Source organism: Poecilia latipinna, unplaced genomic scaffold, assembly GCF_001443285.1.
Source record: "Poecilia latipinna isolate Pla-1442-1.1 unplaced genomic scaffold, P_latipinna-1.0 Scaffold20, whole genome shotgun sequence".
In the NCBI taxonomy this organism is placed as follows: Eukaryota; Metazoa; Chordata; class Actinopteri; order Cyprinodontiformes; family Poeciliidae; genus Poecilia; species Poecilia latipinna.
This window is the reverse complement of record NW_015112636.1, coordinates 283,882-294,141: the sequence shown is the minus strand read 5'-3', so window position 1 is coordinate 294,141 and position 10,260 is coordinate 283,882. Positions and strand designations below refer to the sequence as shown.

General features: G+C 44.2%; 1 protein-coding gene across 3 annotated transcripts in view; it reads left to right on the top strand.

Annotated features, from left to right (window-relative positions):
- The window catches only part of zzef1 (zinc finger, ZZ-type with EF hand domain 1), a 37,597-nt gene that overhangs the window by 9,792 nt on the left and 17,545 nt on the right, over positions 1 to 10,260 (top strand). For all 3 annotated transcript variants that reach the window (XM_015035229.1, XM_015035221.1, XM_015035215.1), the window contains exons 14-32: positions 2,895 to 2,986; positions 3,400 to 3,629; positions 3,711 to 3,844; positions 4,039 to 4,109; positions 4,196 to 4,310; positions 4,393 to 4,558; positions 5,380 to 5,501; positions 5,597 to 5,719; positions 5,832 to 6,001; positions 6,095 to 6,176; positions 6,263 to 6,464; positions 6,630 to 6,763; positions 7,126 to 7,366; positions 7,463 to 7,542; positions 7,614 to 7,704; positions 7,792 to 8,257; positions 9,607 to 9,771; positions 9,857 to 9,976; positions 10,096 to 10,257. In XM_015035229.1, coding sequence (XP_014890715.1) covers positions 2,895 to 2,986; positions 3,400 to 3,629; positions 3,711 to 3,844; positions 4,039 to 4,109; positions 4,196 to 4,310; positions 4,393 to 4,558; positions 5,380 to 5,501; positions 5,597 to 5,719; positions 5,832 to 6,001; positions 6,095 to 6,176; positions 6,263 to 6,464; positions 6,630 to 6,763; positions 7,126 to 7,366; positions 7,463 to 7,542; positions 7,614 to 7,704; positions 7,792 to 8,257; positions 9,607 to 9,771; positions 9,857 to 9,976; positions 10,096 to 10,257 — 2,966 coding nt within the window. The remainder of the gene's footprint in view (positions 1 to 2,894; positions 2,987 to 3,399; positions 3,630 to 3,710; positions 3,845 to 4,038; positions 4,110 to 4,195; positions 4,311 to 4,392; positions 4,559 to 5,379; positions 5,502 to 5,596; positions 5,720 to 5,831; positions 6,002 to 6,094; positions 6,177 to 6,262; positions 6,465 to 6,629; positions 6,764 to 7,125; positions 7,367 to 7,462; positions 7,543 to 7,613; positions 7,705 to 7,791; positions 8,258 to 9,606; positions 9,772 to 9,856; positions 9,977 to 10,095; positions 10,258 to 10,260) is intronic.

The following is a 10,260-nucleotide window of genomic DNA, read 5'->3' as shown; positions in this document are numbered from 1 at the left end:
TTTGTTTGTCCAGGTTTCCTCACAGAAAGCGGCAGGAAGAAAGCCAGCGTCATCCTGTCCACGGAGGACCAGAGCAACTTCCAGGTCACGCAGATGAAGATCAAAGTAAGACGGCACCATTTCACACGTTTAATAAGAGAGCTGAAGACATTTCAGTCAATCAGTCATTTTATTCACTCACTCATTAATTCACAAACACGTTTTCTTATAGCACGTGATCTCTTTCTTGCTTTAAACGTAAATAATAGCATTTTAAAATTAACTAAATCCCCTAATGTTGAGGTATTTGATTGAAATATAACTCGTGATTGGGTGTTGATTATTCTTTTGCGTTGTTGTCGATGTGATCAGGTGCGAAAAGGAGCGATCGGCGCTAAATGTGGCTTGGTGTTTGCGTACATGGAGGAGGAATCTTTTGATGCAGAGAAGCATTTCAAGAGGTTCAAAAAGTATGACTCGTGGAACTACAAGGACTACAAAGAGTTTGTACAGGACAGGTGAGGATTTCTCCTCGTTTTTTATTTTTCTTTCACAAAACTGTTCACAACTATCTAAAATTTTTCATATTACTAACACAAGTTTCAGCTATTCAAAAGGGAATTGAATGTGAAAAGCTGTTGTGTAATTGTGAAGCTGAAGTAAAATATGTGGTTTTCTGAGTTGTTTGCAAGTAAATGTGTGAAAAGTGTGGTGTGCTTTTTTTTTAGCCCATATTCTGACACAACTAAATAACACTTAATTAGTCACACAGTCAACCTCTGTGTGAGTAGTAGTTGATCACAATCAGTCCAAATGTTCATATTGATGCAGCCCTAATTTTTATTTGTGAAATATATTTTGATAACTTTGCACCAGCACAGTAACGTTTAAATCCACCAATTGCTTCACAAGCTTCGTCAAACATGTAAAAAAAAAAAAAATACAACTTTAATTTGTTCAGTCAGTGCAAGTAGGAGTATAAAAGCCAATGTAAAATAGGTAATGAAAAAATGTAACAAATAGTTCACTGAATAGTTCGTCTTCAAAATGTCTTTTCCAGACTCATAAATGTCAGTGACTTTGTCTTTCTGCTGTTTTTGACGTTATCTTTCTATTTTAGATCTTTCCTCCACCAGAGAGGTTCTATTTAAATTATTTGTATGTACATATATCTTATTAAATATATCACTAAATGATTTATTATATTTAAATGATTCATCAGGGAATATCCAGGCCTGGGTTTGGCTTGTGAAATTGAGTTCAGCTTTCTCGGAAATGTAGTTTAATCAAAGTTAATTCATGATTTAACAAAGAGCCAATTGCTTTCCCAGAGGAACAGGACGGTGTGGGTAGCTTTTTTTCCCCCCCTTGAATAAATTAAATTATTGTTTGAAAGTCACTTTTTATGTTCACTCGTGTTGTTTCTGTCTGCTATTAAAATTTTTAAGCGTGACAAAAAAATGCAAGAAGAAAATAAATCTGTAAGGAGGCAAACACTTTGTCACACTGCTGTATGTCCCTTAATGCCATGAGTGTCTTCATGGGAGGTCTGTGTAGTTTATTACCTTGAAGTCTCTCTGTCACGTTACCTGCAGCGGGAAGATGTCGGCGCAGAGTGAGGATGAGCCGATTGGCTGGTTTGAACTTGAAGAGGACTGGAATGATGTGGAGATCAAGCTGCAGCAGTGTCGCATTGCTAAGGTACCGGCCAGTCCGTTCGCTGATGCCGTTTAAAACTTTTTATGTACTTTTTCTGTTTCCTCCCAACTTCTTTGCTCTTAATTAATCCTATTTTTGCGCTGGTTAGCATAGATTGGCTGTGTTATGCCTAAGCTTGTTAATCAATGAATGATTCAATAATTTCCATTCTGATTAATAATATTTTTTGAAGGGCAGTTTTGCTTACAGATTTCATTATTCGTTTTGTTTGTGTGGTTTTTATTTCCTTTTCATTGCTTTTGGTTGCTGTGTTTTATTTTGGATATTTAAAATGTCTTCCAGTTCCACCCTTTCTTATTCTTTGACTTAAATTGTTCTGCCCCCCACCACTGTATCAGTTAAAAATGGTGTCGAAACAATAATGCTATCGTTTATCGCAGTCATTCCTGGGACAATTTAAAAATTTGTTATCCTTTCAGACTTGGTAGCATCAACATCTCATTGTTTTGTCTTCTCAGTTCCTGATGGTGAAGTTCCTCTGCACCAGGCAGGACTCGGCCGAGCGGCTAGGTGTGCAGAACCTCAGCTTCAGCGGCTACCTGTGCCCCGGAACGGAGAGGCTCGTTGACCTGGACGACCTCGGCGGACAGGGAGACGGCCTTGACCAAAATGGAGTCACGGGCCTTTGTCTTCTCAATAAAACCCTTTTCTTCATACAGCAGCTCACGCGAGACATGGTAACGTAGCACCGCCTGCTGGATTTAAGTTGCATTTTTGGGTGTAATCGATCTTCACTGTATTATAAACAGAGCAGCCGTCCTTTGGAAATCATTTCATAGAGATGTGGAAATGAAAGAGGAAGGAGGTTTTCCTCGGAAAATGTTTGAAAGACTTCCAGGAAGCCTGGAAGTCTATTGATCCGGACCACTTTAAAAGAAAGTCGTCTGAGTCGTTGTTGGAGAGACGAATGAATGCGTTCAGGGATGACTCAACACTTCTGAACAGCAATGTCTGTTCATAAGAAATCTCCTCAATTTCCACAAAGAAACACTAAGAACAAATCCAAAGAGAAATATTTTTGTTTTATTCTGGCTAAAGTAGCATGTAATCAAGCCGGAATGTGTGATTTCCCTTCCTCTGTGCTCATTTATTTGCTCATATTCAGTTCCTCTGCCCTCTAGTGGCTTTGAGGAGACACTGCAGACTTTCTACTCATTTGATCAGATTGACTCAACTGTGTTCGCTTGTGTCTGCAGGATGCCTCACACTTCAAGCAGAAGTATCTTCTGGACTTCAGTGGTCTCAGCCTTAACCTTTTCTGGAACTTCTACAACAAACTCAGGGAGATGTGAGTAGTCAGATTACCTCTGGTGCTTATTTGCGACCCGTAAACACACGAGGTGCACCGATTTTGCGAGGTTCTTGCCTGCTGGCACGTCGGATGCCGCTTTTAAGCCATCAGCCGTCATGCAATATATATGCCTAAAATGTAAAAGCACAACATTCTTTTAGTGTAAATCTGCAGCTAAAAAAATAAAAAAAATCCTCCTAACATCAACATGTGCAAAGCTCTGCCCTTTCTGCTTGACTTTACATCAAAATGTATGCATTTCGTGTGCAGTTTTGGCATTATTGTTGCTCCGACTGCGTTCTTCAGCAAATAATCGGATTCGTCACAATGAATCCGATTAATCGTTTCAGCCCGACGCCGTCAGAGTGAGAGTGTTGGGCTCTTAGTTGTTGGTAATCTCCGTGTTGCAGTGAGGGAGAGGAGGTGTTGAAGAGCAGAGTCCTCCTGCTCCAGTTGATGCAGAACTGTTTCCCCATGCTGCCCAACCCGACCGAGCTCCAGGACGCAGAGGAGAGTAAAACACCAGAAGAATGTGCCTCTGCAGCAGCAGCAGCAGCAGGTCCATCTACATCCAGCAGTGGAGATTCTCAGAGTGTCTCCGCTCAGGCTGTGTCGGAGCTCTACACTCACCTCTGCCACGGTAAGAACAAGAGTCAAAGTCATGCAAGGAGGGGGTCGTCAGGGTCGGCGGTGTTTGACAGCCATGATTCTTGTGTTTCAGTTGTGGATGGTCCAGAAGGAGAAACTGTAATGGAGACCATTTTGCACAAGGAAGCGGTAAAGGCCATTCTGAACGGAGCTGCTGTTTTCTTCCCTGATAAACTCAACAGGCGGGACAAGCTCTTCCACATGATGGCAAGTTTCACCGTTTTTTTTCCCTCTTACTGCAGCTAAAATTGGAATCTAAAAAAATCCCGCTTTATTGCTTTTAACTGTATTCTAGAAGAAATTAAACTCCTATAATATATAAACCTATTTATAAAGCGCTATTTATTACTGATTGGTATTTATGTAGCAGGTGTAGTAATCCTAATCTGCTGTCTTTACAGAAAAACATCACTGAAGATGATCAGCCAGAGTCGGTGAAGGTGACGTTCGAGTCTCTTTGTAATTATTTCAGGTAAGAACACGTATCCAGACACACCTGTATGTATTTTACTCACACATGAGATGATATCAACAACAGGTGTGCTTGTCTTTGCTCAGTAACCAGGATCCAAGCGGCCTCCTCCTGCTTCCCCCCAAAGGAGCGCCGTCAGACTTCGACATCAGCCCCATACTGGTAGTCATGGAGACGCTGCTACTCGTCGCATCGAGAGAGGTGACTTCAGACTTTCGTTATTCACTTTGAAAGATCTACTGCATCAAATCGAACAATCTTTAACTAACGTTCGGTCTTTCAGTGTGAGGTGATGATGGTGGATGGGAAGACCGGAGCCAGCAGGAAGGTGTTGCTGTCTCTGTTCTGGGCTCTGCAGGGCAGCCTGCTGTCCTGGTGCTACCTGCAGCTCAAAGGGGGAACCTCCACACCCACCGCATGTGACCTGGCCAGAGACATCCTTCTAAGATGTGAGCCGTTTTAACAGGGCTGCATTTTTGAAACGGGACGGCTTCGTTTCATTTCCAACGCAGTGCTGCACAAACGGATTCATAGAGGAACAGTAATGAGCGCTGCTTGTTTCAAGGGTGTGCAGTAAAGTCTAATCAGAATAATAAATGATTTATTTAATGTAAGGGTGTCTGCACATCCTTAAAAAGTCTTAAAATTCATGTATCTCAAATTAAGGCCTTAAAATCTCTGAAATGTGTTTAAAAGATGTCTATAGTTAATCTCGTCAGTATAATTTCTTCCTGAATAGTTGTCCATATGTATGTGTGCTTGTGTATGTATAGATACAAGCGATTAATTTATTTTTTGTACATTTCTGTTGTGATAGAAGTCTTAAATTGCATTCATAATGGTCTTAAAGTCTTATGGTGCGTTCACACAAAACACGTTTAGAGCGTCGGGTGCATCTGGTTTACATTCAAAGTGTGTGGGGAGGCGGGTCGAGGACCCGTTGCGGGGAGTTTTGCGGGTGTACCGTAGCACGATTTGAAGTGTTTGGAGCATTCGACGCATCTGACAAATAGGCCGGCAACTGAAAACAACGCCTCGATGCGCCTCCACATAGACTTTGAATGTAAACCAGACACGCCTGACGCAAAAAAGCGCGAGGTGTTGAGCAAAATGTCAAGCGTCTGCATTCAACGCGCACACATGTCGGACTTTTGAAGCGTTAGACGCATTTGGTGTGAACGCACTTTTACGTTTGAGTTGCTGAAACCTGCAGAGACCCCGAATGTGACCAGAGACGTTCATCGCTCCTCTCATGAACATGTTCCTCCAGATGTGGATCAGTTCTTGGGAAGCGTCCAGGCCGTGCTGGGCTCCCTGCTCGAGAGGTTCACCAGCAGCGAAATTAACAACAAACTGGGCAGCTCCATCCTGGCCACCATCTTCAGACAGCTGGTAACGAGTTCTTTCTCTCCTGAATTTTATTCACTCTCATACGTAACCGACTTTTTACCAAAGCATTTAGCTAACGTTTGTTCGTCTCCTGCCAGATGATTTTCCTCCTGGAGCTGTGTTCGTTGGACATCCCGCACAGCGTGTTGCTGAAGAGCTTCTCCTCGTTGGTCGAGCTCCTCAAAAGACTGTCAAGCGACACAGGAGACATCTTCTCTAAGGCGAGTCTGTCGTACGCAAAATATAGGTGGAAATGCGTCGTGAATTCAGCTGCGATGTTGTTGTTAATCCGACTCAGTAGCTGAACTTTATTGTCGTTTATAACGACTGAAGGTGGATCAGGAGAGCTCCCACCAGCCTCAGAAACCGGTGGTGCTCCGGACGTGGAACATGGAGTCTCCCCACAACTACGAGAACAGCCAGCATGAGACCACTGTCTTCGCTTGTCCCGGCGCCACCTCCTTCGAGGTGGAGTTTGACGAACGCTGCGAGACGGAGAAGAGGTCGCCGATGCACTGCAACGCCTTCCCACACATCTGTTTGGGGAAACTCTTTGTGACAGCGTCTCACTCAGCGTTTCCTCTTGATCCTCACAGATACGACTACCTAGAGTTCACCGACTCCAGAGGTGGGAAGGTGCGCTACGATATGAAGGTCGGGAGTGAGAAATGGCCAAAGGTAAGCGAGCCGAAGCCGAGTAACTATCGGAGCGGAAAGTTGTTGTCACTTCGTCCCGCTACCTGTCCGTCTCTCCGCTCCTACAGAAGGTGACGTTTGACGCTGGACCTCAGCTGCAGTTCCTGTTCCACTCTGACAGCAGCAATAACGAGTGGGGATACAAGTTCACGGTGACGGCGCTGGGTCTGCCAGACATTACCATTTCCTGGATGTCAGACCAGCAGTTACTGGTGGCCCGCCTCATGGGCCGCCTTGCATCCAGAACCCTGGCACTGAAATCTCCTTACGGTGAGGTTTAAAACTCCAACGGGAAGATCACAGTTGCTTTGTTTCAATTGTTGTTACACTGACTTTTAAGTGTAAACCAGAAGAGTTACATTTTGTGTATTCTGCTCTTCTTTTCTTCTTCTTATTCTTCTCCTTCTTCTTATTATTCTTATTCTTATTCTTCAGAGATCCGCAGCGTGAAGGAGCTTCCTCCAGGAAAAATGTCCCACGTTCAGGCTTCGCCTTTGTGGAAGCCCATCCTACGACACGGCTTGAGTGAAACACGGGAGACAAATCCCACCAGAAAAGCCCCCGACCAGGTTAGTCTGCCTGAACTGTGGGTAGAGTGGTCGTTTAGTGATCGGAAGGTTGTAGGTTCGATTCCAGGTTCCTCCTGCCACATGTCGACTTGCCTTTGGGCAAAGCACTTAACCCCAAATAAATGTGTGAGTGTGAATGGGTGAATGTGACTCTAGTGTAAAGTGCTTTGAGTGGTCAAAATTAACTGTGCTTTCCCACAGTTTTTAATACTTGCTTCACTTTAAATAACACATAGTGATGCATGTATTGTACCCTTAATATTTGACATAAACCCCCAAATTTTCATCAGTCTTCCATGATTGATTAGCGTTGTTGTTGATATAAATGACGGTTCTCTTTTATTTGTCCCGGTGATTTGTAGATGGACGCGTCAGCTTTGGATGAGATCTCGGTCTTCCTTGAGGACTTTGCACGGTGGAACCCTTCACAGGAACCGTCGGAGCATAAAGCAGAACTAATGCGGACCCTGGTGCAGGCTTGCAGAAAGCACTCCATGAGCAACGAGATCGTCGCCGGGGCAAAGACGGACCAGGCTGTGAACGCCATCTGGGCCGCCATGGTGTACCACACCCCGGCCCTCAACCAGGCCCTGAAGGCATATGGTAGCGCTAGCTCTGATTGGCTGTCAGGTTTCCTAGCAATAGTTGGACCTTGTTGTGGTTAAATCTAGCTGATGTGTCGCTCCTTTTCGTCTCTAGTTAATCAGGACTGCAAGTCCTTTCTGAGTGAAGATTTTGTGCAAGTTTACCTCCTGGCAGACAGCATCAGAACATGGATGGTGAGTTTTCCTCCCATGATTTGTGTCTGCATCAAATCACTGCTCCTGATTGCATTTTTTTCCCCTCTCAGTTGGAGATGAAGCAGAGATACCTTGTTGGCAAAATGAACATTTACGATGATAAAGACGGGAGTCCAGAGGAAGTTACCATGGATTCTCTGGGTAAGGAATCCAGATAATCTCATTACGAACTTCCGCCTCTTGGAGAGCGTTCGCTCATCATCGCTACTGTCTTTTTTTTTCCCCCAGCTGAGACGTGCATCGAGAAGAGCCTCCTGCTGTTTCGTTTCCCTCCTTGCGGAAAGTCATGTCAGGGTGCTGGGGACTCTAAAACGACTCTGCTCAGCTCAAGCTCGATCTCAGAAGGAGACTTCCAGCCCGCCTCCCCGCAGCCGGGATTACCTGACGAGGCCGTCGACGGCAGACTTGGTCAGAGTCAGCCGTCCGCCTCTCAGCCCCCAAACCCCTCGCCCTCCGAGCAGAGCATGCGGGGCCACAAAGACCCCACGGAGAGCCTCCCCGCCCATCCGGCGGCCGGGGAGCCGGCCTCTCCCTCCACGTTCCCCCGTAAAGCTCCGTTCAGCCGCTCGCGCCTTCGCCTCCTGTCCTGTCGCTCCGTGGAGGAATCCCACATGACCCCCTCTGTCAAGGAGCGCTACCCGATCCTCAAACACATCCTGAACTTTATGAAGGACCAGGCTCTCACCACAGCAAGGTACACCGTTAGCACCAGATTGTTCTGTAAAGTCCATAAAAGTCACGCTAGATATAAGTTTTGACACCATAGCCACTTTTTCTAATCGTTTCTAGCTTTTAGTTATAGATCGCTACTAATCAGTGAAAAATGTCAGTGTTGTGTAATACTACTCCATGCCACTAGGTGGAGACGCTGACGAGAATGAATGAGAAACGGTAGGAAGAGTAAGAGAGAGGACGTTCAATTTGTCATGGTGTGGAAACAAAACACGTTCTTGAATAACTCGGTGCATTTATTTAGCGTAGCACAGCAAGTACAACTAACCGAACAATGCCGTCATAATTTCTAACAATCAGGTTTATCAAACATGCTTACTGACTGTACCAGTGGTGAATATGTGTAGTAAAATCTGACCTGGGATGTAAACAGATTAGTAACTACTGAAGCTAAAATTATTCCATTCCATTATTTGTATGTATTTGTTGCTAAACGTTCCTATACCAGTTAGGGAGGTTAAAGTTGAGCCACTACTTTTGTGCCCCCATCTCGAAAGTTGGTCGGTAACAACCAGCCTCTAAGAAGTGAAGCAGGACTACGAGTTTATCGTCACTGTATATTTGTTAGTGGGTCTGAAACGATTAGTCGATAATCGTAAACTAATTTAGTAATCAATTAATCGTTAACTGGAGCTTAGAGACTCAAAAATGTGATTTGTTTAAAAAAAACAAAAAACACATGCTCAGAGAAGTAATTAAGCCAGAACTGTACAAACATATAAACATTTTGCATTAAAGAAGAAGAAGAAAAACTGTCTTTGTAAACATATACTTCCCAGAATTCCTTAAGTAGCTAGTTCAAATTCTGTAAAAAAAAAAATAAAAAAAAATTTAAAAAATCTCTTATTAAGCACCTTTTGCTCTCCACCTATTCATCGGTTAATTCTATAATATCGTCAGTATTTTATCCCTAAACTGTGTCCATGTTTAGTCAAGCAGAAAGAGCTGAGCTTTTCACGTGTTGGTGTTAGAAGTTGTTTTTTTTTTTCCTGCAGGTGATCAAGCGCACTCTAAATTAAAGTTATGTTATTACATTTTAGAAAATAAAATATATTTTTTTAGTTTAAAAAAATTTATTATCAGATTATTTGCACCTTTGAATGCATTTCTAATACGTATTAAATAGATGGAATTGTCAAAAATAAAACGCTGAAGAGGTTAAATGGAAAATGCTCAGAATTTACAATCCAATCAGAACAATCGTAAGATAATTGATTATTTTATTAGTTGCATCCCTGGTTTTCTGCGAACCAGTATTCCGCTGGAAGTTAACTGTAACATTGTCTGAATTGTCGCTTCCTCTCTCGGCAGCATCTTGCAAACCCTGGCCCTGAACAAGGCCCAGGCTCTGAGTGTGTGCAAGGTGCTGGAGATGATTCAGCAGTGTTTACGTGCCCTGGGACAGCCGCACCTCTTCCAGCCGCACTGCATCCTGTTCCTGCAGGAGCTGCTGGCCTGCCAGAAAGACTTCACCAGGTATATCGACCAGCAGCCCAGGAATACGCGAACGTCCCGCATGTTCGACGAATAACCGTCGATCGTTTTTGTGTGTGCTTCTCAGTTATTTCTCCCAGTTGTCGGACAGCGGGCAGAAACTCGGGGAGGAGGTCAGGCGTTCTTACCATCAGCTGGTCCTCATGCTGGTGGAGGCGGTTCAGGGCTTCAGCAGTCTCAACGAGAAGTAAGATGTTTCTTATATTCCTGTTTTTACTCAGAGCAGATGAAAACATGCCGTCAGCAGCAATCGGTGTAAGAGTGCGTTTAGTGTGCAGTCAACTGATCCCGATCTCTGCTCTCCAGAGCTCTGCTCCCGGCCCTGTCGTGTGTGCAGAGCTGCTTTTTGCACCTCCTGGACATGAACTGGGAGGTGCAGGACCTTCCTCTCTTCCAGAGCATAAAGCTCCCAGTACTCCTGCTCACGATGTCGCAAGAGAACATCAGCGTTCATGACATCGCCATCAGGTA